Consider the following 25,686-nt stretch of genomic DNA (forward strand, 5'->3'; position numbering starts at 1 on the left):
GTTACATCAACAAAAGAGTGTCATTGAATAAATACACAAAGATTTTTAAAAATAATACTATTAAAGACCAAACTGCCATTAAGGTGAAGCTGTTATTATTTTTTTGTATTATTGCTTATAAGCACAATGAAATTTTTTCTCAAAAAGCATTTTCCTAGTTTTTCAAGATTTGCATCAACTGTGAAATAAATTTAAAACAATGCAGACATATAAAACATTCCAAATCAACTTAACCCTTTGGCCTGACAGATATGAAAGGGCCCACTAAGGCTGATCTATAAACTTGAGTCTGTTCTCCTGCCTGGGGAGATTGGCCCAAATGCAAACATTTTGCTTCTGAATATGGGTCTCTGCACAAAGAAAGGAATCCGTGTGGAAGGAGTCATATGCTCTTGGCACTGGCATGAAAAGGCCATTATCTTTGATTTTCAGTATCTAAGTTCGATTTTTAACTCTTACTTAAGGATATGCTAGGTCCAAAGAAGCATCTTTTTTTTTTTTTTTTTTTTTTTTTTTGAGGCAGGGTCTTGCTCTGTTGCGAGGGCTAGAGTGCAGTGGTGTTACCATAGCTCACTGCAAGCTCCAACTCCTGGGCTGAAGCAGTTCTCTTGCCTTAGCCTTCCAAAGTGCTGAGATTACAGGCATGAGCCACCAGGCCTGGCCTATTTTTATTTAATTAAGACTAAGTGACATAACAATTTGTGTTAAATTTTCCTGATATTTCCACATAGTTTCAATGAACCAAGTTTCCAGGTTTTTTTGTTTTGTTTTGTTTTGAAATCCTACATGAAAGCATGGTCAGATTATACCTAACACTGTCCACTTCATGGGAGTTGCTCTTGCCATGGTCACTGACATCTTTTGTTTGGCCCTGTCTACCATGTTTCCCCGAAAATAAGACCTGCCCATAAAGTAAGCCCTAGCAGAATTTCTAAGCATTTGTGCAATATAAGCCCTACCCCGAAAATAAGACTTAGTGATGGGCGTGGCTACGCAGCGTATCTGCACAACCCATGCATTTCGTCGTCGAGGAGTGGTAAAGAAGACGAGCAGCCCTTCTCATCTGCCCCATGAGAGCTCTATTGCTCGACATGAGAGATTGGGGCCAATGGTTCTAAAAGAAATAGAGTCGCAAGAAATTGAGGATGGAATTCAGGGTTTGGAGAGTTATGATTATGTTCCAGAAGAAGATGACTTAACTATATTTGAATAAATATATATTGTTGTACCGTACCTAAAAAAAATAACACATCCTCTGAAAATAAGCTGTAGGGTGTCTTCTTGAGGAAAAATAAATATAAGACCCTGTCTTATTTGGAGGAAAACATGGTACTGGACCCCTTTTGACCTCATGTTCCTCAGCTCCTCAGCACCACCCCACAGCTGAGCTGTTCCCTCTCTGTTTCGTGACTATTCCTTGGCTCATCTCTACTGCCATAGTCATTCTTTCTTGGTCCTCCTTGGTCACTACTCTACTCATCCTTTCAGTATTTGGTTCCTGGCCCCTTGTCTATGTACATAGACCTTTTTAGATGATTGCACCCAGGTCATTGTCTGCACTAGACTTCCAAATTTATATCTCCATTCATGGTCACTCCTTTGAGTCTCAAACTTGCATTTCAGTTTATCTAGAGGACATCTCTGTTTGGATATCTCACAGGCCTATCAAGCTGAACGTGTCTATAACAGAATTTTTGACCTATATATCCTACAAATCACCCTTCCTCCAGTCTTACCATCTTGGTAAATGGCACCACCATGTACAGAAATATCCAAAGCAAAAACCAGGGACTCATCCTTGGGATTTTCCTTTCCCCTACTCTGTATATCCAACTCATCAGGAAAAACTGACAGTTCAATTTACAAAACAGCAATCAAATCCACCCATTTCTGTCTGTTTTCCTTTTGCCAGCCCTATCTACTTCAGGCCCCACAATAAATGTTGGTGGCAATCTCCCCGCTGGCCTCCCTTGACAGCTCTTCTTTCCATCAATCCATTCTTCTGGTGGGATCTTTTAAGAATACAAATCAGAGCACACCATTTTAAATGCTTTAAATGGCTTGAATGGCTTCCACTCACAGTTAGGATAAATCCAAACTCTTCTCTATGGCTTATGAGACCCTGCATGATCTTACCTCTGTTTCTCCCACCTCATCTGGCTCCCTATCTCTTTTCAGTTCCTAGAACTTTCCAAGACTTACCTGTCTCAGGGCATTTGCACTTGCTCTTTCTCCTGCCTAGAATGCTGTCCCCTGAGCTGCCTTTCCATCCTTCTCAACCTTGAGGTCTCTGCTCAAATGTCACCTCCCCAGAGAGGCCCTGTGTGACCATCCTGTCTAAAGTAACCCTTTCCCCAGTTACTAGCATCATGTCTCACCACAGTTATTTCTTTTAAAAAACTCTTCAGAGTGTACAGTTATCTTGTTAATTTGTTCTCTTGCTTACTCTTTGTTCTTTACAAAAACAGTGTCATCTCCAAGAGACTTGGTACCTGACTTACATACTTCCCTGCTGCTTTCCCAGTACTCAGGACAAGTGTGGCTCACAGCAGGCATACCAAATAGTACTTGATGGAGAGTGAATAAATCTGACTTCAACTACTTTCAGTACTACTTACACCTAGCACAAAAAGTTACAAAATATGAAGAAGCTTTATTTTGGGGCAAGATTCTTATCGATGACACATTTCCATTTTAGCTTACTTGTCAACAAGGATCTCACATGTCACAATGAAAATATCAATACCTTGAATGCATAGTTTTTACAAATTTCAAAGCAATTACCCAGATATTCAGATAATAGTATATATTTAATGAATGCTTACGTTGTACCAAGCAATGTCTAAGCGCTTTCCATGTATCACCTCAGTTAATTTTCACAATGACCATGTGAAATAGTTACTGTTATTTTTCCCATTTCCAGGAGAGAAGACTGAGGGTAAGCCACCTGCCCAGCCTAAGTTGGAAAGCCGGGTGATCTGATGAGAGTGGCATGTCCCATTGGACTCTTCTCATTAGATCAGAAGTGCACACCATGAACCTTATCTACTACACCAGGGGGTGGGAGTCTCAAAGGGGAATCACTGAGGCTATAAAGAAACAAGGACAGGAGCTCCTGTGTTAAAGTTGTCTTCTCAACACGTTAGTCCTTCCTGCCAACTGCTCACTGTGACGACTGTCAAGGCTACTTTCACCGTATCATCAATAGAGAAAGACATGGGATTGGGAGGGCCCAGTTTATAGTGAAAATATGATGTTCTTTCTGCCTTCCAAAGTCACTGTGACTTGTGGCAAGGATCTGGAAGTCAGTTTTCTTCTTTAAAGTGAAAGACGACAATTAGGGGATGATTGATTTAGAAGTTAGAACAGGATGCATTAAAAAAGAATACAAGGAAATATGCCCAAAATATTAATATTAACTGGGACTTGTACTGGTGATAGGATTATGAGTGATTTTTGTTTTCTCTTTCATAGTTCAACATTTAAAAATATTTTTGCTGGTAAAATGCCCCCTTCCCACACATACATTTATAATCACTGTGCAACTGTCCACTGGAGTACTAAGAGAAAATTCTCAAGAGAGCTCCCTTAGTAGGAAAAGGAATCTGGTATTGATTTAATGAGCGCTATGATGCTTCCAAATATCAGTGAACAACCTTTATAATTTCTGCCATGTACATGTACCACCTATACCATGATTTATTTCATATTTATTTAATATTATTTTACTTGATTCACTATTTAGACCTGTCCTCAGCAATGACAGCTATAAAATCATAGGGTTTATTTGTTAGCTTTGATTTTTCTCTAATATATGTGAAAAAATATATAAATATTAAAATAAAAATTTCAGTTTAAAAGCCATCTGGATTACCACTAAGAGGATACAAACAATACCTTAGGAAACTCTAAACCACCATGCTGATTTCATGGAAAGAATCCCAGAACAGAGTCCCTTTGATGCTGCTTCTTTAAATTAAAAGGAAAATTTTATGACAGTATGGCAGTATATTGACAATTCTACTTTAGAACTTGTGCACTTTCGTAACGTGGAAAAATGCTATGAATCATATTCCTTAATACACTAGATAGTGTGAAATCCGTGTCTGGAATTAGCAGGAATAGAAAAGACTTTGACGAGGGTGGTATGATCTTGGCCCACTGGAAAATGACGCCAGGGAACAGAAACTTACATTGGTTATCGGATCATTTTCATTCTCTGTAACACATCCCTGAAGATTTAAGTTGAGAGCTTTACAAATGATCATGATTCTCTTGGCAGCTTTTTCTTCAAATGGTTTGATCACAAAGTCAGATTCTAAAAGATCCTTTTTTTGAAGTTTCAAGGTCTAAAAAAATTGCAAGTTTTAGTCATCAAATACCCATCATTAAAAAAAAAAAAGACATTCTAACTTATAACCCCAATTGTAGGGGTCAAATTCATATCTGCTTAGATAGGATTCTGCCTTACATCGATGTCTGGATCCAGCGAGAAGAGATTTAGCCTCTCCATGTTTCGAGTTGTTTTTACAGTATCTTCAGTTTCTGCGAGGTACTGCAGAGAAAACTGTGTTAGTCTTTGGTGTCTAAATATCCACATGCAGCCCCAGACATAGCCACTTGGCCCAGAATTAGCCCTTAATATTGTCCCTATTTTAATACTATCTGTTAACACTTTGGAAAATCTTGTAAAAACATGCTTTTATTTCTGAACGCTGTGTGCATGTTAAGTAAAGCACATAGGTCAATGGAAAGTTTTGAATTAGTTTCTTAGTCTAAATCTTAAAAAGATTATTTCCATCTTTTCTATAAAAGCAATAACTATTATAATAAGTACTTCAAGTTTATTTGCAAGTACAATGGCTACTTCATTACTTTTGCGAAGTCTGGGTGTAGGCTGTTGTCTGAAGAATCTGTCTCCTCTGGCGTGCATTCACAAGTTGCAGCATTGTCCAGCGGATCTTGAAAAGATACACCAAGAGAGGTTATTAAGTAATATTCATGAGTTGTGCATTTCTCAAGAACTAAGAGGGACATTGGTGAGCCTAAGCCCTCATTTTGCCCTGACTCTAGTACTGCATACCCCTAGGTGATCTGGGCCTGGAAATCAGATCTTTTGATCATTTTGGGATTCTTGCCGTGGCACCATCTTGTGTCCGTAAGAACTTTTGTTCTTTACAACACTACACTGATACTTGGGGTTGTCTTGACTTACTTCATTAATGCATACTAACATTTTCTTAAATATGCATGCATTTTTAGTAATCTGATGCTCAGGACATCAATTTAGAATCTCTCTGCTTGCTCCAGTTATTTAAACCCTATAAGACACTGTAAAAATTAATGCCACAGTTGATTATTATTAAATAAATCATAAATGTAAAACACATACTATGGTATGCAATAGTTGCATTAAAATCACCAACAGTTTTCTTCCTCATCATCCTGTGATTTTAACTTTGGAGCATATGACACTTAGACTATGACAACTTAAAGCTGCTTTGGTTTCTAATGTACTATGCACCGTTTTAAAATGGTTTTCTCTGGGGCGGGCTGGCTGACTTTGCTGGTGGTGAACTTGCCTTCTATGTAGCTATAGATTTGTTTTCTAGTCTTCCTTTCACCTTTTCTTTCTTCTCTCTTGCTCCCTTCTCTTTGTCAAGAATGAATCAGAATCTTATGAGTGAATTCGGCTTGGCAGAAGAATAATTTTAATCTTATAAAAATCTCTACTACCATGCTGAGTTTTGGGAACTTTTACAAATAAGCTGATCTCAGTATGATCAAAAAGCATAAGTGAAAACTGCCTTTTAACTACAAGGCAGTAGTCCATATTTGCCTTAACAGAGTATGAGGTTCATTCATTAAATTTAATGAAAGGCCAAAAACCCACAAAATGTCTCCTCTAAGGGAACATTCCATCAGACATGCGCATATTTTGGATGGTGCCCACAAATGATTCCCAACTTCTTTGGCTACGTGACAGCCTCAAATCCTTGCCCATTGATGCAAAATCACACTTATGAGTGGTGATCATCATAATCAGTAAAGATTCAGCAGTGATTTCTTGGAGCAAATAGCTCTGGGATGGATGAGCTTGCACAGACAGCTCCCACAATTCCTAGCAGCTGAAATGAACCAAAAAGAACAGGCCACACTTGACAAAGGAAGGGAGATGGCTTCACGGGCTCTCTCTCACCCAGCCCCAGATCGGTGAGCTCTGTGCTCCTCCTCCCCTGCAGGGGCCCCTCGGGACTGATTTGCAGGATGCGGTTGAGGGTGTGGATCCATTCATCCATATCTGACTCTGTTTCAGCTGCCAGCACGAAATAGGTCAGGTCATTCATTTTCAATTCAAAAGCATATTTTCTTAGTCTGTTGTTCTGTGGAATAAAAAGAAAGAAAGAAGAAAAATACCAAAAAAATAAGTCTTAGAGAGTGAGAGACATTTTATATGGGGTTGGGTTTCCAAAGCCTTCTCATACAGGTAGCTAACACAAAGAAAACCTTCTAGAACAGGACACAATTTTAGATGGGCATAAATTATTTTGGTTTCTTTCAAAGCTTTTTGGACTAAGAAAAATCTTATTTAGGTTTTTGTTGATTGCATGGTCACGTTAGCTCAAAAGTTTCATCTTCAGGCACATGTGTGAGTATATTCTGAACTTCTTTAAATAGTTGCTTCGAGTTTCTGCCTTCGCTTTCTCAACTTATGTTCTGTCTGTGATTCATTCCAGCTGTGTTTCTGACCCGACCATATTCCAGAGGCAGCTCTTGCCAAGGTCACTCTCCAAGGTCATACTCTCCAAGGTCATACTCTCCAAGGGACATTTCTTTATTTGTATCTTCCTTGACTTTTCAGCAGAACTAACATAGTGGCCACCACCTCCTTCTTGAAACCATCTTTCCCTGGTTTCCAGGACCACGCTCTATTCTAGTTTTCTTTCCGCCTCATTGGCCTAGCATCTTTCCATCTCCTCTACTGGGTCTTCCTTCCCCCTGTGACTTCTAATGGTAATCCTGGCTCTGCCTTAGACTCCTTTCCCTCTTTTCTTTCTCATCTAGTGCAATGGCTTCAACTGACATCATGTGTGTGATGCCTTAGGTCCTTTCCTGGCCCTGGCTTCCCCATCAACTTCCACACCCTTCTCTAACTTGACATCTCTACTTTGCATTTTGGGACCAACTCACAAGGCCTTATTCTAGTTCCCAAATATGTTCCTCTCACTTCTTTATTGCTGCCACAGGGCCTGAGACAGGCTGCCTGTCCCCTGTCCCCCAATGCATGCTCTCGCCAGCACAGGGAACACGAACTTGCCCCTTGTGTATGTACATGACTTGTGTTCACTCTTCAAACCTCAATGGAAAACCTCCTCAATTCCCCAGTCTTGGACCTCAGGAGCACTTACAATAATTTGGATTTATATGCATATTCAAGTTTGTCTGCTCGTTTTGACAAATATATGTCTTCCTCAAGGCTATCTCCATGAGGACTGGGTCAGTTTTGCAAACCACTGTATCCTGTAACAGTGCTGACACAAAGACGGGTTCAATAACACTGGGTTGAAAACAGTCATGTTTTATAAATGGAAGAGAATAGGTTCCTATTCTTGGGGAACTGACATTCTAGTAGGGAAGGGGAATGAATGATCGAAGAAATGAACAAACAATTGAAAAACAGATTCTCCACTGTGCAGAGAATTAAAATGCACTGATGTGATGAGAAGGTACTTTAGATTGGATGGTCAAAAATAGGCCTTTTCCAGAAGGAGAGGTCTAATTTAAAATATATAAAAAGGAGTGGGCTATTTATAGTTCAAGGAAGGACCTTTAAAGCAGGGGAATACAAGGACAAATTGTTACACTTTTACTTATTCCTGTCCTGAGATTAGAATGTAAATTCAAAGTGGAAACTGCCTCCCAATGATACAAACTAGCAATATGGAACGAGGGTGACTGTTGTAAGAATGACTGAAGATACTCCCTCCTTGATTCCTTCCCAGGCAATTCTGATGCAGGTGTTCAACTTTTACCCACATGTTATAAAGCCCGCAGCGCATTCATAATTGTAATAGAACAAACCTAACACATAAGATAGCTCTATTAAATGAGTAGAAATAGGAGAAGAATCATAAATGAGAGTGATAGTTGTGAGATTGTACCAAAGTATAAAATTCTTTTTGAGAACAAGATTGCTACTTCCTAGTAGCAAGAAAAAATAATTTTTAATATCCCTCTTCCTTTGGAATGCCTTCGCAGACTCTCCCAAGATAGCTGTTCCTTTCAACTTTCACAACAGCAAGATTACTGCTGCAAACACAACAGTTATTAAACACTTGCTCTGTATTTTACAGCCATCATGAGACAAATCACATCATTCCATTTAACATATGATGGAATTGAGGCTTGGGGAGATTAATTAAAACGTGCTTGGGATTACATCCATGGCAAGTGACAGAGAAGGGAAAATAATCCCTGTACACTTCAGCAGCTGTGCTCCTCATCCCACCCACTGAGCTGAGAGCCAGGGGCATAGACGATGATCGGCTAATGCTGGTCTTCCTCGCCATTCCCTGCCACCATGGCACACCAAAGAGGTCGCTGTGGCCTGCAAGTCCTGGCCCCTCCAAGTGGGCAAGAACACACAGCGGGGCACAGGTAGGCTCAAGACAAAGTGAAATTTAGAAACTGAAGGAGGAAGAAGAATTGGCTATAACGCTAATTATGGTTCTCACGTGGAAATTCACAGCTCAAATGCCATTTTCTAGACTCTTCCAAGGACAAGCTCTTTGCTCCTTTCCATACCTTTGCATCACTGTCAAGCATTATTTATCTCTTTGTCTTGCCATGACTCACTCACAGGTTTGGCTTTTCATTAGCCCATCCATCTCATAAAGGCAGAAGCTAAATTTCTATCCTCAGTGCTTAGTGCAGTGATGTCATTCACTCATAAAAGAGTTATCTGCTGTGTTCATACTTTGTGTCGGGCAAAAACATAGTCAGTCCTTGCCCTTGCGGAATAGGGAAGACAGGCATTAAGCAATTCATCCTATAAATGTGAAATCAGAAAAAAAAATGTGCTTAAATTCTGTGTGAATGTTTTCAAGAAGAGGTATTAGGTTCTATAAGAGCATAGAACAGAACGATTAGGGCAAGTCAAAGGTCAGAGTTGCATGTTAAGATCATTTTGACTACAGTGTAAACAGTGTGTGTGTGTATGTGTATGTGGGTGTGTGTGTGTGTGTGTGTGTATGTGTGCGTGTGTGTATGTGTATGTGTGTGTGTGTGTGTGGTGGGCAGCCAGAAAGGCAGTGGTGGATCGTACTCTGCTTTCAAATGAAGATGCCAAAAATTGTTAAAATTTCAGAAATAAGACATTACAAAATATAAACAAAAGTTGATTTTCTAAATTGCATCTGTACTTCAAATGAGTTTTGAATGTGGCTGCCAGCCTCAACAATATTATCAAAAATATTTTTAAAATTTTGGAGCAAAGTATTACAGGCTCTCATTTCACAAAAAGGGACTTTATAAGTAAAATAAATATTCTATTTGCAACTTCTCAAAAACTACATTATCTTTTTCTATTTTGAGAGAAAAGAATTACTTGCAGCATAGAGAAGCTTATGTTGGGAAAGATCAAGATGCCTGAGTGGTTTTCTATTGCACTCTCTATAATCTTGAAGATAATGGCATATGGAACAGCAAAAACGAGAGAACAAAAATAGAAAATCAATGAGACATTTTAATAATTTTGAAGTGCAATTGTTAAGTCATTAAAATAGTAATCAAGAAGTAATCATCTTCTTTTTACTCCCCCAATTTTCCTCTAGTTCCCTTAAATCAATGTCCTTTGCAGCCAATGGCACCACTTTGTTCAGGAGAGCTTACTGCAGCCCAGCTCCATGACTTCATGGATAACAGGAACCTGCGAATATGTCCCACCATCTGATGCATTTAATGAATTGTGACAAACTGTTTTGCCTGCCCCTGAAAAAGCTCCAAATTATAGATACTCCAAGAAAACCAGAGAAGCCAATGGAGGGCTGAGTACCAAAGAGGGAAGTTACACAAACAAAATATCCATTCCATACCTATTATTTTTCTTGCATCTTTTACAGAATTTTGCATGAACAAAAGAGGAGTTTTAAAAGAAAATATACACCACCAAATCCAGGTTAATGGTATTAGTACTTATCCTCCACACAATCCTGTTTGCTCTCTGTAGGTTTATTGTTCATTCATGCAACAAAAATTTACTGGGTATTTTCCATGTACCAGTTATACAGCACTGAAAAAAATTCAAGTAAAATGCTTTCCCTCAATGAACTTACACTCTGGTTTAATGGAGTACCTATCAGTAAACAGATAAGCAGAAAGACAATATCATATATAATCTACGTATAATATAATATAGCATCATGCAGTGATAAGTGTAATTTCATTTTTGCATATGTTATCAGGACTTACTGTTTGAGGTATACCATGCATGTTTTATTTCCCGATACCTAAGTGTTTTGTTTTTTCTTGCATCTTTTTCTTCATCTTTTTCTTGCATCTTTTCTTGCATCTTTGAAGGCTAGAAGCTCTTCAAAGATAGAAGCCACGTCTATGTTCATATTTGGCCTTTCCACATGCTTTGCATATCACAAGTTTTCCAATATATACAGTATTTGCATAAGTGAATTCTACATCTAACACTCATTGCTAAAAGCTACACATGAGCATATCTTTGTAGTGTTTCTTCTGCCCACGTGGCTTATGTATGATAAATGTATGGATATGTGTAAGTATGCCCACTTTATATATGATAAAGACAGCATTTTCCTAGGCATCTTTCTGCAATCTTGCATATGCTCTCCCTCAAATCTAATTTTGTCATTTATTACCTCTGTGGCTTAGGAAAGCCGCTCCATTTCTCTGAGTTTTATTTGAATAAATGGGGACAATAATAATGCATATTCCATCAACTGCTGCCAAATAATATATTACATGAAGGAAATTATAAGTAACATTTTGGTTGTTATTATCCTGGGAAGTGAGATCTTTAGAACCACTGTTTGCTAATGGGAGGCTTAGGGGTCATATTTGGCTTCTAGGTTTGGTTTCATTGGAAGGTTCTCCCCTCCTCTTTACCCCTAACTTTACTGGCTTTCTGTGGGCATGCACACTCCAGGTCTACACAGTCCAAGATGCCCCTGTTTCTCATATCTGGCCTCACTTCACTCATGCAGTGGGTTGCTTGACCTGCGGAAGGTATCTGAACTTCTAGCCTTAGTTACTCATGAGAAGCCATTGTCTTGGAACCCATATCCACATGGTTCCAAGACCCAGCACCTAGGATGAAATAAACAGTGTCTGGCACTCTGCCTTCCCCCATTTAAGCCTTTATAAAGTGACATCAGCCATTATCACCATTGAAATAGAGACCCAAGACAGATGGGATTCTTGGGCCGTTCATTCTCTACCATGGTGGCACAACCTGGAATGGATGAATTGATGGTTGGATGTGAGAATGAATGAATAAATGAATGAATGAACTATGAAGGAGTAAAACAGTGTAATGCAGACTTAAATAGCCCTTAGTCCCAGGAAAAAGCAGAAGAAGCCAAAACTGGAAGTTCTGCTCCAGATTGGCAGAATAGTCCTCTAAAACAGACCTAATACTGTTTAATGATGTTACAAAGAAGTGGAAAACTGTAACTAAGCCTTTTATTTTTGCCAGAATCCAAGAAAGTGTCAATCATAAATATCACCTAAAGTGTCTGAGAAAGCTGGGTAATAGTTTATCTGCACTTGAGGTCACCCTTGTAATACATGTGTAAGAATTATTCTAAGGAAAACACAATGATATGGATTGGGTCTGAATGAGGCAAACTGAAATGGCATATTCACTAAAGACTGTTATGAACTTGAACTGCCCATGAACGCTGGACAAAAGGTAGCACTTTCTGAAGCAAAGATTTTGTTCCTCTTTTTCCCTTACCCAATGCACATTGGTAATGGTTCCCAACAAAATCGGTCTGACTCATCCCAGTTATTCATTTGCTCTGTGTACATGATTCATCTTCAGGCACATTTTGTGCCTGAGCACTTACTAGAACAATGCTTAAACTTGTACTATTTCCCTCAAAAATCTTCTTTCCAGATGGAAAATCTTACAAATCAAAGAAAGAGCTGTAAGCAAATATGTAAGATCTGGGACCCACACATAAAGTGACAAGTGACCCCGATGTCTATCTTCCCAAAGTAATCTCAAGAAGCTGGCCCCTACCTCTATAAAAGATATACAACATACTGGATAAAGGTTCTTGATAAAGAGGAACATAAATGTAGGGACAGACTTGAAACCTTAAAAAATATATATATATTGAAAATCTACCATGAGAATCCTATAGATAGGCCCAGCTTTTTTGTACAGACTTGCAGCCTGAACTAGAAGAGTTCATCACTGTTTGGTGCCCCCAGAACACATCATGGATTCTGCCATTCATACCTCCCCTGTAGCTCTTGTGACACTATGTCATAGTAAGCCTATAGTTAGTTAGTCCCTCTCTGATTTTGACTTCAACAAGGAATTGAATCCTCCATGCCCAATCACAGTTTCTAGCATGTTGTAGGCACTAAATAAAGTTGTGGAATGAATTAATGCATAAATTTTAAAAAAGAGATCAATTAGTTTATTGGGGTAAGAATTTTAGGACAGTGAATCAAGATTTTCTTGGAAGGCTTTCCCACAATGGAATGTCTATATTCTTAAAGTTGTGAGTTTTGTAATGAATGGAAGAACTAAGGAAGAAAGGTTGACTGTCCTACCTACCAGTCCTTTTCACATGTTAGCAATTTAGTCTAGTTTTACAGAAGAGGAGACTGAGATGAAAAGGTTGAGTAGCTTACTTAAAGTCTTCAGATGGTAAATGGCAAAACCAGGATTTGAATACTGACCTGCACGAATCTCAACTTTGTGTTTGCTCCATAAGACTCTTTCTAAATTCTAAGGCAATGTTTAAGTAGAGACAAAATACAGTCAAAGTAAAAGATTATGGGAGAAAAGGTTCCTATAGTGGACAGTCAGATTATAGCACTAAAATGCGTGTCCACCGCTGAGTTCTATAATTCTTTGAAGAAGAAAGGTATTGCATATTAGACTCTATCTCTGGAAACTTCATACATAACAAAGAACTACAGTGATACTTTTTAAAAAAAGTTATGACTCATTTGCCAGAGAAAGCTTTGAAGTACAAATGGAAAAGAAAATATTTAAATTTTTCATCTCAATGTCTACAAAATATAGTTATTGATCTTCATTGCTGCACTTTTACTTCACATGTCTAAGGCCAAAGAGGCTCCTTTGTGACCAACAATAGAAAACCATCTCCACCCTCCATTAGGATCATCATTGCTCTTTCCATATGGAAAGTTGGCATCTGTGTTAAAGTGCAATTATCTTTCGCTGCTAGTGGAGTGCTCAGCAATACTTAATTAATTCTTTCCTTTTAAAGTTCAGCCTTATTACTTCCTGGAAGCATTCCAGATTTTAATAGATGAACTGTCTAGAAATAGGCCAGGACTGACTAACTGGAGAGAACTCTATTGGCATCCACACATCCAAGCACCCCAGATGTAATCTCAGCTAGCAACAAGCCACGAGAGTGCTGAGGGTTAGCGGCAACCGAAAGTATCGCTCTAATGGCCTGTGACCAGAAACAGAGTCCTCAACTTCCACGCGCCAGAGTGAGGTTGTGAAATTTGAGGAGAGATTGTGAAAACACTCGATGGCTCCAATTTTTACTTGAGAGGGAATAAGGAGAGTTATTTCATTAGAATAAAAAGAATAAATGTTTTGGCAGCAGGATGTCCAGCTGAGGTCTATGCAATTATTCTGTTTCTCTTTGTTACAGTGGCCTGTGGCAAATGTAATACTAAAGATTATAGTGTGAAGACTGAAGGAGCTTGTAGAACATTGTCTGTTAAAAGCACCATGTCTGTTCCTGAAATTAAACTCTTGGGAATCAATGTAATCCTTGTCTTTAAGGAAAACCTCTTAGAAGAAAGATGATGTATATGTGCTAGGTAGTTAGTGAGGGACTCCAGGTCTCCTAGGGACAAAAGTGGGTGCTGCTGTGATTTACCCCCCAAAAATGGGCTTTCAGAGGGGCTCTTGGAAATTTGCATGTGCAGTAAGGCTCAGGTCATAAATCTGCCAAATGTCCAGTCAAAGTGGTTCCATGGTGACATTTGACCCATGGGGAGGTCCCAATCCGGGCACTGTAAAACAAGACGCAGATCATAACCAGCCCTTTTTTGAGCCCTTCCTCTTGCTCTCCCTTTGCTGTGACATCTGTGGCGTATGTATCATGCTCTGTAAACCCATATCTTGCTCTTGCTCTATAATCCTATCTTTCTCTCCTCAGTAAACCTCATTTTCGTGCTTGCATCACTTTGGTGTGTCTGGTCATTCTTCAGCCATGAGTGCACTAAGAACAGACATTTCAGACTAAAAGCTGACATATGCACACTGCAAATTTACTCTGTTATTATTACCTAATTATAAAGATAACACTTATGAAGTGCATACTTTGATACTATGTGGTTTACACATTACTTTACTGAATTTCTTCAGCTCAGGGGATCTCTGCACTTAAGTCCTACTGGTGCTCATCTTCCTCTTCTCTTTGAATGTATCAGACTTGTTCCTACCTCAGGACCTTTGCACTTGCTGCCTCTGCTCATTCTTTACTCTGTAGATCAAATGGTCTTTCCTCAAAATGCTCTTCTCACTTATTGAGTATTAATATTCATTTCTAACCACACCACTTTCCTCACTCCTTTCTGTTACTATTTATTTTATCGTGAAATTTACCAACTGATTCCATTCTGTTTATTTATTTCTTTGCTTATTCCTTGTTTTTCTTTCTCTGTTGAAGTAAGTTTTGTGGAGGCAGAGATCTAGACTGCCTTATTCTTCACTGAATCCCTACAGCCTAGAACAATTCTTGGCTCACATCAGATATTCCACAAATATTTGTTGAATACGCTTTGCAAATTAAAAAGTAATCCCGAAGGTGAAAAGGATTTCTACTCACCAGCACCACACCTGTACAGGAATCCAAAAAGATGCAGCCTTTGGGTTCTTTGGATATCTTTTCATCTTTGTAAAAATTCATAATGTAGGAGTTGTCCGGCAACTGAGTCAGCTGGAAGTAGCGCTTTTTGAATGACTAAATAAAGGGAAAAATAGAAGGGGGCAGTTCAAATTGCAGTGTGCTATTACTCATGGCAATTAGACTTGTTCTAATTCCTTCAGGAGGGCAACATTGCTAGGGCACTGTTCTAGAGAACAGCATCCCACTTCTTCACAAGCAAAACACTACAGGAAACATAAACTCAATAGAAATGGTCCTCCTCTGTGCTGTGACTGAAGGGGGGGGTGCAAAGAAAGGTGACAGAGACGAAGGCGGGTCTTGTCTCCTTACCCGGACAGTGACGGTATTGTTCACGGTGCTGTTAAAATTCCCCTTGTAGAGCCAGCCAGACTTGAAAACCCCAGTTCCTCCTGCTCCCCCGCCGCCCTTGGAGGATGAGTGGGATGTAGTATCCTGAACAAAAGGCATCATTAAGCATCACAGCCGTCGCTTGTGGGCCCCACATCCTAGACGCTGCATTTAAAACAGAGACTCCTTTTCCTCTCTTTGACTCATCTTAAATAACCATGTTCCGTTTCAAAACAAACGTGATTCATTCTGACTAAAAGCCCTAACACGAACAGCTACTACAACTTTATGAGAGACTGGTCAGAACGTGAAACACTCCAGGGAAAGACAGGAGCGATTATGCTCATGCTTTAAACATCTCACTTTCAGCGATTTACTTACTTCATCCTTATCAGCATCTTCATGGTCAACCTCAAAGGAATGTGAAGGAAGTTTCTCTGGTTTGTATTCTTCTCTGATATTAAAAAAAACAAAAAAACAAAAAAAGATCCTGATTCGTCATTTGAGACATGGCTTTTCTGTTCAGCTACTCCCTGGGCAACGACTCACGTGCTGGTGTTCTTACAAGTGTTTGTAAAATAATGCAATCTCATGAGGATCCTATTTCCTTTAGGAAGTGTTGAATTTCCTCTTCACCATTATATCTTATCTTCAGTAAATAAATCTCTATTTTAAACCGTGGAGTTACTATTTATATAAATTTACCCACATCTTTTTGTGGAAGAAGCAAGCAGGACAGTTTGAAAGGCTTGGTAGTTTATATTGTCCTCTCCCCACATTTTGAAGTGGAATATTAAGTAGTGATATTTTCATGATCTTTTCTGTGCCATCTATACGTGGGGTGCTCAAGGGTACAGGACTGTCATTTGAAGAGCCTTAGCCCTAAGAACCATGACCCTGAGAACAGCCTGGGCTGTGACCACTAGGCTGCGCTGTTCCCTAACTGTGACTTCTCAAAAGGGTGCCCCGAAGGGACTTAGCTGCTTAGCTCACTTTTTGCATTTCCCTGGTGTCATGGAAATGCCTAAGTCACAGTGTCACTGACCAGCCAAGAGGGGCATGAGTGTACACTTGGTTTTATAAATGGTAAAATAAGTCGTCAATTAGTTTTCCTTAGCTTGATTCTATCTCATAACTAATGATCGAATGGAAACCATAACATACCATCCAAGGTTCAGGCATTCCTTGATATTTGGCTATTTGACCTCATTTACTACATAGAAGTTTCATGGACCATTTTCCTCTTTTTAAATTAAATTTTATTTGTGTATATCTGAGCTTTACAACATGATATTATGGGATATACAGAAATAGATAGTAAAATGGTTAGTATAGTGAAGCAAATGAACATATTTACCATTTCACAGTTACCTTTTTTGGGGGACAAGTGTAGTTAAAATATACTTATCTAACAAAAATCCCTAACACAATACAGTTTTGTTAACTCCAGTCCTCATGCTGTACGTTAGATCTCTAGACTGCTCATCCTCTCTATCTGCTGCTTTGTATCCTTTGACCTGCCTCTCCCCATCTCCTCCCCACACCCCACTGCTGCTCTTGGTAACTGTTGGTGAGAATGTAGACTGGTGCAGCCATTGTGGAAAACAGTATGGAGGTTCCTAAAGAAATTAAAAATAGATTTAGCATATGACCCAGCAGGCCCCTTCTGTGTAGATACCCAAAGGAAATGAAATTACTATCTCATAAAGATATCTGTATTTCTATGTTTATTGCAGCATTAGTCATAACAGCTGAGATATGGAAACATCCTAACTATCTATTGGCAGACAAATGGATAAAGAAAACGTAACATGTGCATGTGCACACACATGCACACACACATATACAATGGAATATTATTCAGCCTTAAAAACAGAAAGATCATGACATTTGCCCCAACGTGAATGAACCTGGAGGACATTATGCTAAGTAAAATAAGACAGAGAGAAAGACAAGTATTGCATAACCTCACATGTGGTATCTAAAAGAAAAAAAAAAGATCAAATATACAGAGATAGGGAATAAAATAATGTTTTCTTTAAGATGATTTATATTGTGTAGAAATGACCTCTGAATCTGACTATTGGACAAAAGAGATCATTTGTTATTCCCATCACAAATTGTTTCCTATGTTGATGGTATTGCAGATGGGAAGATGAATGATTAGGACTCTTCAAGTGTGCACAACATCGCCACAGTGTGCATTCACATAGGGTACTAGCTAGTGGTTTCACAATACTCTTACACTTTCTCTAAAGGCATGAACATGCCCATACATTTTTAGGAGGGAAAGTTAGAGCACAAAGAGAACATTAACCTCACTGTTAAACTATGGAAAGCCTGAGATCAGAACTACATTCTCCATTCCTGATAAGATATTTTATTTTATCATGGTAAAATATACATAACATTAAGATTTACCATTTTAACCATTTTGAACTGTACAGTTCAGTGGTATGCAGCACACTCACACAGTTATGCAGCCATCACCACTACCCACTTTTCCCACCATCCCATACTGAAACTCTATACCCATTAAAGAATGACTCCCCATTTTTCTTCCTTCTAGACCAGGGGTCCTCAAACTACGGCCCGTGGGCCACATGCGGGCAGCCCACTGAGGACATTTATCTGCCCCACCGGGGGCTTTTGCCGCCGCTGCCTGTCCTGCTTAGCAGCCGACTCGTGCCCCGGCCCACAGTGCACATGTGTGGAATGTGCGCCACACTCTCCAACGGCCCTCCAACAGTCTGAGGGACAGTGAACTGGCCCCCTGCTTAAAAAGTTTGAGGCCCCTGGTGACCATCGTTCTACTTCCCGTATTTATGGATTTGAATATTCTAAGTACCTCATTTAAGTGGAATCATATAATATTTATCCTTTTGCCTCTGGTTTACATGTGTATTTCACCTAGCATAATGTCTTCAAGATTTATTCATGTTATAGCACGCATCAGGGCTTCATTCCTTTTTAAGGCTGAATAACATTCCATTGCAACCTGATAAGAGTTTGTGCCCCAAAAATCGTTTCCATGAAGGCATCCTCGAATCTACGGAATTAGGCCTTTCTTCCTGTAGACTCTGTGTTAGAGTTTCTTGCGACGCTTACCTGATTCTGTTATTTGTGCATTTGTCTTAGCCCTCCATCATATTACATATTTCTTAAAGCCAGGGCCTCTAATGAATTCTCATATATATCTCACCCAGATGTAGATTTTCAATAGGTATTTGCTGATTGAAGCAATGATAGGCAAGGCGAACAAGGATATTGCAGAAGTGAAATAATATGAAATGGTATAATTTAAAACTCTAATTTTGGAAGGCATCTTGGTGAGTATATGTTTTTAGCTATAGAACACATTTTTGATGATTAAAGTCTTAAGAGCAATCTCTAACATATTAAACAGGCTTTCACACAACTTTTTACTATTGTGACTTTATTTTGTTTTTTAGAGATGGAGTCTTGCTGTGTTGCTCAGGCTGGAGTGTAGTGGCATGATCATAGCTCACTGCAACCTCAAACTCCTGGGCTCTGGTGATCCTCCCAACTCAGCCTTCCAGGTAGCTGGGACTACACCATGCACCACCATGCCTGGTTTCTGTTTGACTTTGTTTTATAAATTCAAATTAATGAAAATGACTTGCTACCCAACTTGATATCTAAGAACAATAACAAGACTATTCTGATGAACCCAGTAATTGAAACTGAGCATTAAGGATGATATATGGAGTCTTGTATTGGTCCTGGTACCAACTTACTTTTTTATTTTGTTTTGGATGCACAGTCTTGATGAAATCCCAAGACCCACAGAAAAATAGCTGCCAATGGGAGCAGTTTGATTTAACAGCCACAGACTTGAAAGAAGAGTGATAGGAAATGTGTATTTCAAGGTTATTTCTAGCATAAGGTCTGGCATATAATAGGTGCTAAATAGATATTTATTAATAGATATATATGCAATTTACATCTATGAACATGTACTATCTGAATTTCAAAAATACATTGATACATAATATGACCTTCCTTCTCCATGACTTATTTATAAGGCCAAAGAAGTTCAAAATATATATACAGAGGTTTTGTGCTGAAGTCTAAATATGTATTAAGCGTCATGTTGCTTTTTATTAAAATATGCATGTGTAAAATCAGATATTTGCACACAATACTGGGGCTCAATAGTCTTGTCTACTCTTGACATTTTTCAGAGATGAACACAAAGCCCCTAATGGTTACTTACACAAACACACAGTGCAAGAGATGGGATTAGAAGCTTTATTTCTGAAATAATTCTTGTATTTATGAAAGGTGAATTCAAACCACCTTTAATAAGCATATTAAGTATGATTGCAGCTATTTTCTCTTCCAAAGAGAAGAGAAAAGGATCCTGGTGTTCCCAAAGTTATTTCTCCTTTTTGCAGAGCCTTAGAGATACTTAAGCTTATCTGTGCCAGTTGCACAGATATTAAGTTGTTCTGCTCCTTTTGGTCAGGGTCAACTCTAAGTGAAGGCTAAGCAAGTAGCAGAGTTCACAGTGTTCTTTTAGGACTACTGGGAAATTGTTCCCACCATACCAAATATATTCCTTTTCTCCTAAATATCATCCCACATTTTTTGAACAAGAAGCAGCTCCTTTCATCTTTGCATTTGGTTGGTAAAAGAAAGCCCATATAGACAACCCTTCTCTCTCTCCCCCTCCTACGAGGGGCAACATGTCAGCTAAGATTCAGAGGCAGGTTCAAATGGCTGATTTCAGAGCAATTACTCAAAGTATTTGGTCTGCAGAGGGCAGAATATGAATCTTCCAGGGTTCTTAAAATGATGGCATAGCAGTAAAGGGAGGATTGAGGAAACATCTCAAGTGAATGAGGAGGGAATGAGTTGGGAAAAGCAGAGGAAGAGGCAGGGAAGACAATTTTGAAGGTGGAATGTCAACCTTTGGCCCTAAGCTAGTCATTTCCCATCAGTCTCCTATTGACCTTGATACTATTTGTTTCTGAACTCCTTATTCTGTCTTCTTTAGTCAGCATGGCTTACCCTTCCTTCTTTTCCTTACAAAGGAATAATTTTGTAGGCATTTGTTCTTGATAACCATGGATCACAATACTAGCCAGGTGCCTCAGTCCAAATTCTCTCACTAATATTATTTCTGCAAGATACTTGCAAACAAAGGAGAGAGGGAACAGCCTTTCAAACTAGTCATGATGTAAAAACAGAAAACTAAAGAAACAGGCTGGGCATGGTGGCTCCCACCTGTAATCCCAGTACTTTGAGAGGCTGAGGCAAGAAAATTGCTTAAGGACAGGAGTTCGAGACCAGCCTGGGCAACAAAGTGAGATCCCTGTCTCTACAAAAAATAAAAAAAAATTAGCTGGGTGTGGTGGTGCACGCCTGTAGTCCCAGCTACTCAGGAGCCTAAGGCAGGAGGATTACTCAAGCCTAGGAGTTCGAGGCTTCAGTGAGCTATGATCATGCCCCTGCACTCTAGCCTAGGCCACAGAGCAAGACCCTGTCTCTAAAAACAACAACAACAACAACAACAAAACAAACTAAAACAAAGTAAGGTTTCCACACATCTAATGTAGCAGGCTAAATACTTGTGAAGATTTTTCACAAACCTCCCAGTTGAGAAATGGAAATAATGACTGAGAAGGCTTATAAATTATGGCCAGAGTTTCACAAAAACTCATGGATTTAAAGTGATTTATGATAGCTCAGCTCGAAATGCTGAAGGAGTATCTATCAATAGGAGAATGGCTGCACAAACTACATCAGATCCAAACGAAGAAATGGTACTCAGAAAGGAAAAGGAGCTCCCAAGACACGGGACTATCACTCAGAAGCATTATGCCATGGAAAAGAAGCCAGAAATGTAGGAGTCCACATGGCATGACTTCAGGGTTATGAAAATCAGAGCACTGGTTTTCTCTGGGGGAACAAGGAAGTAGAGGTGAGGACTGACCTGGGAGGATGGCAATTTTTCTCAACAACCATTCGAGAATGATTGGGGGTGACAATAACGTTCTGTATCTCAATAGAGGTTTGAGTTGCACAGGTGTACCCATAGTCAAACGTTACCAAATGGCTCCCTTACAATTTGTGCATTTCCTTGTATGTAAATTTTATATCAAAAGAAAAAAAATAAGCTGCAAACATCTATATCTCTATGTAAAGAGATGCATTCTGGAGTGTTTGGAGAGGCAGCGTGCTGATGTTTTAAACTCATTTTGAAAGAATCAAAAAATAAAGTGGTCTGATGGATGGCTAGAAGGATGGACAAATGGACAGATGATGTGATAAAACAAGATAGCAAAATGTAAAGATATGTTCTAGATGGCGACAATAGGGGTGTTCATTGTACATAAGTATTTCAACTTTCCCCTATGTTAGAAAATTTGTAAAGCACTTTAAAAGTGAAGTTGGAAAATGTTTAAAGTATTGAAGATATTATACATAGAGTCACCAAAAAAATGACATCTCCTGAACTGATTCTTTCTTTTAAATATACTAAACATAAAAAATTATACAAAAATATGTATAAAGTATTCTCAGTAAATGTTGAGTGAGAATTTCTCAACTGTTTTCCCCTGATATTTTTGAAGGATAGATGATTTAGAAAAGAGAAGGGAGCTTCATACAAATACTGAAAGAGTTTTCAAGAATTTCCCAAATGTTACATTTAATACTTCGATAGTTACCCTACTTTATAGTACGACTTACGATGTCTCCATACTCTTTCTTCAATAAAATAAAATTTTCTTTAATTGTTTCTCTTGAGTTTGTTTTAAGTGTTAATAATTCAAAAATAACTCAGAAGATATGAGACAGATAACACCAATGAGGTCAAGAGTAAAACTCTACCAACTTCGATAGTTCCTAGTGACATCTATGCTGTTCTTCATTTTTTTTCTAAGAACGTGCAAACCAGTCAGTCTCAATTTGGGTCATTTCTGGGATTTGGGTTGTACTGAATGTGGGCATGCCCTTTTGCTGGTGGCTTTCCCTAATTTTGAGTTTGCTTGATCAAATTCAATGTGAATCAAGACCTATCTCAATCCTTGGAGGCCATTCTTCTTCGATACTCAAAGATCCCGTTTCCAGATAGTACCCGGCATACAGAAGAGATGCAGTGGTGACAACCACATGTCAGGAGGTAAGTCCCTAAATAGAGGAAGGTCACATTCTAGGGGAGGAGAAAGCCACTAATTAATTAATGATAAATAAACAAGATAATTTCCCTGCGTGAAAATGGTTGTTGAGAAAAACCAAGAAGAGAGAAGAGATCCTTTGGAACAGCAAGGGCCATGTACCTCTCTCAGGAGGTGACATTTGAGCTGAGAATGAGAAGCAGCCCATGGTGTGATGACCTGGGGGAAGATCATTCCAGCAGAGGGAATTGCAAGAGTGAAGGCTGTGAGGAGAAGGCCTTTGGGGTCAGGACACAGCGGTGAGGGAGGGCGGGTGGGGGCGGGTAGGCCAGGGAGGCCAGTGACGTCAGTGAAGGCTCCTGGCAGGGAAGTGGACAGTGTGTAGACCACTGCTGAGGCTTGCCAGCTACACAGGGCTCTTATTTCCCAGTCTTGCTCCCCAAAATCCACAAGCACAACCTCCTGCCTTTACAAAACAATCTTCATCTCAGTCTGATGTCTCCTGGGCTGTAGCGCAATGACTTCTCACCTTTAAAGATCATTAAAAGGTTAGCACCTCTAGCTATTGACTTTAGCATTCTTCCCTTTGGAGGTCTTTGTGGTCTCTAAGGGCCTTTGGGATCTCATGATATAGGGCTCCTTGTGGACCCTGCCCCCTGGCTTTGAACCCAATAGTGGTTGTAATTTACAGGCAGTCTCATTTCTCCTGTCTACACCCAAATTACCCCATTGCCCAGATAAGGGGTGTGGGGATGCCTGAGTGCCCCTTGGTTATTAGCTGTGCGGTTTGGAGCAAGCTGCCTCTCGGTTCCTGAGTCTGCTCCGTGAAATGTAACAGTTCCTGTTCCATAGGGGTACGGATATTAAATGAGATAATGCGAGTATGGAACCCAGCACATTCCCACTCACTGTAGACACTCAGAAATTTTTTTTTAATTAAAAAGTTATTCTGTTCTCGTTCAGCCAAGCTAAACTGGGCACACTGTGTCGGATCTGCAGTCATAAAATATAAAAATTTTTAATATGTCATATATCTCTGTATTTAACCCAGTGGATTAATGAAATCAGTGGCATCGTATGATTTCATGCTGCTCTTATTTTCCGTGCTGGTTTTTATTCCTAATGTGTAAAGGCTCACATTTTATATTCTAGTCTGAAACAATCTCTTTCTCTCCTATGAACACACACTTAAAAAAAAAGTAGAGTTCTTAAGAGTCAATAATAACACAATTTTAAATTTAAAGAATAAATTTCACCTTTTTCTACTTTTTCATAATTGCAAATTTTCATTTTGCAGCTTCAGCAAACCCATAAAAAGAAATGACCAATTTAAACTGGTAGCAGACATAGGGGAATTCTTCTAATCCAGGAAGTATGAAAATGATTTACTTCTAATAGCCTCAGAAGGCCCAAGTAAATTACCTGTTTCTACTACTGACCTGAATATGTGTAGTCTTTGGGGGGGGGGGGGAGTGCTTAGCTCTGTAAAATCATTAAAAAAATAATTCTCCTGTTCAGTGTTACAGTCTTCATTATTCTAGGGTATATGCTAGAGGATTATATTCTAGAACTTCTGATTTTCATTTTGAATATATACATAGCTCATGAACGTTTCTAGCTTTGTGGCCGTCTTATTCTTCCCCTTCTCAGTATCAACTTCTACTTCCTGTAGTTAAAGTAAGGGAAATCTTCAACAACATTTTGTGTGCTTTCTCATTTCTTCTCATGAGATTAATCCTTCCGGGGTCTACGAGAATCCCAATTCGACAATGATGTCCACAGCCTGTTCTTACCGAAGATGCTTTCTCTGTTGTTTTAATAGAGGAAGAATACCGTGCATATGAAATCTTTAATTTACTTTCTTTCTTTCTTGCATCATGAATACAAGAAAAGATAAATAGTGTTTTTCGGGGGAAACTGCCACCAAACAGACCTAAAGATGGTGGGAAGGCATGTGTTCCAAAGGACATGTACATCTGTCTACAACTTCTCTCTTCACATGCAGTCTTTTCGCTGCTCAGATACAGTTTCCAAGTTATGACCACTTCTCAGAACTATTTTTGGAAAGTGGAAGTCTTGAGGATAAAAAATGCTTTGCTTTTCAGTTGAGCTTACAAAAAGCATGTGACTAACACCCAGACGTTCTGAATGTAACAACTGCTCGGGAAGGCCTAGGGTGCGGTGCAGTGGACCTTCCCATCATGCAATTAGCAGAGGTTATCTATCCGGAGTGATGCGAGTCTAAAAGAATATTCGAATTTGGTAGAAATTAATGTTCAGTGCTTTGGAAACAGATTTGCAGTTTTGGAGGAACATTGTCTTGCTCTTCACAGTAATGCAACTCCAAAAGAAATGGCCTCTTCTCTTTTTCTTCTGTTTTCATCCCTGCAACCCTATTTTCCACAGAGTAGACTGAGGAATCTTTTAAAGAAGTAAATCATTCGAGTGCAGGTGTCTTTTTCATAAAGTGACTTTTGTTCTTTTGGGTAGATGCCCAGTAATGGGATTGCTGGATCAAATGGTAGATCCACTTGTATCACTTTAAAGTATCTCCATGTTGCTTTCTACAGAGGCTGACCTAGTTTGCAGTCCCACCAGCAAAAAATGGGAGTGTTCCTATCTCTCCACATCCACGCCAACATTTATTGTTTTGGGACTTGTTAATAAGGGCCATTCTCACTGGAGATAAGTGATATCTCATTGTGGTTTTTGATTTGCAGTCACTTTATGAAAAAGACACCTGCATTCAAATGTGTATAGCAACACAATTCACAATTGCAAAGATGTGGAAACAATCGAAGTGCCCATCAATACATGAGTGGATTAATAAAATGTGGTATATGTGTACTATGGAGTACTATTCAGCTTTAAGAAACAACGATGATATAGCATCTCTTATATTTTCTTGGCTAGAGCTGGAACCCATTCTACTAAGTGAAGTATCTCAAGAATGGAAAAACGAGCACCACATGTACTCACCAGCAAATTGGTATTAACTGGTCAACATCTAAGTGGATATATAGGAATAACATTTATCGGGTGTCGGG

At 39.1% G+C, this 25,686-nt stretch overlaps 1 protein-coding gene across 9 annotated transcripts in view; it reads right to left on the minus strand.

The window, feature by feature from the left end:
* The window catches only part of DOCK10 (dedicator of cytokinesis 10), a 246,665-nt gene that overhangs the window by 82,602 nt on the left and 138,377 nt on the right, over positions 1 to 25,686 (minus strand). For all 9 annotated transcript variants that reach the window (XM_076005985.1, XM_012749382.2, XM_076005984.1 and 6 more), the window contains 7 exons: positions 15,876 to 15,948; positions 15,477 to 15,599; positions 15,087 to 15,221; positions 6,200 to 6,383; positions 4,876 to 4,961; positions 4,472 to 4,555; positions 4,194 to 4,349 (listed from right to left, as the gene is read on the minus strand). In XM_076005985.1, coding sequence (XP_075862100.1) covers positions 4,194 to 4,349; positions 4,472 to 4,555; positions 4,876 to 4,961; positions 6,200 to 6,383; positions 15,087 to 15,221; positions 15,477 to 15,599; positions 15,876 to 15,948 — 841 coding nt within the window. The remainder of the gene's footprint in view (positions 1 to 4,193; positions 4,350 to 4,471; positions 4,556 to 4,875; positions 4,962 to 6,199; positions 6,384 to 15,086; positions 15,222 to 15,476; positions 15,600 to 15,875; positions 15,949 to 25,686) is intronic.

Source organism: Microcebus murinus, chromosome 8 (assembly GCF_040939455.1).
Source record: "Microcebus murinus isolate Inina chromosome 8, M.murinus_Inina_mat1.0, whole genome shotgun sequence".
Taxonomy (NCBI): domain Eukaryota; kingdom Metazoa; phylum Chordata; class Mammalia; order Primates; family Cheirogaleidae; genus Microcebus; species Microcebus murinus.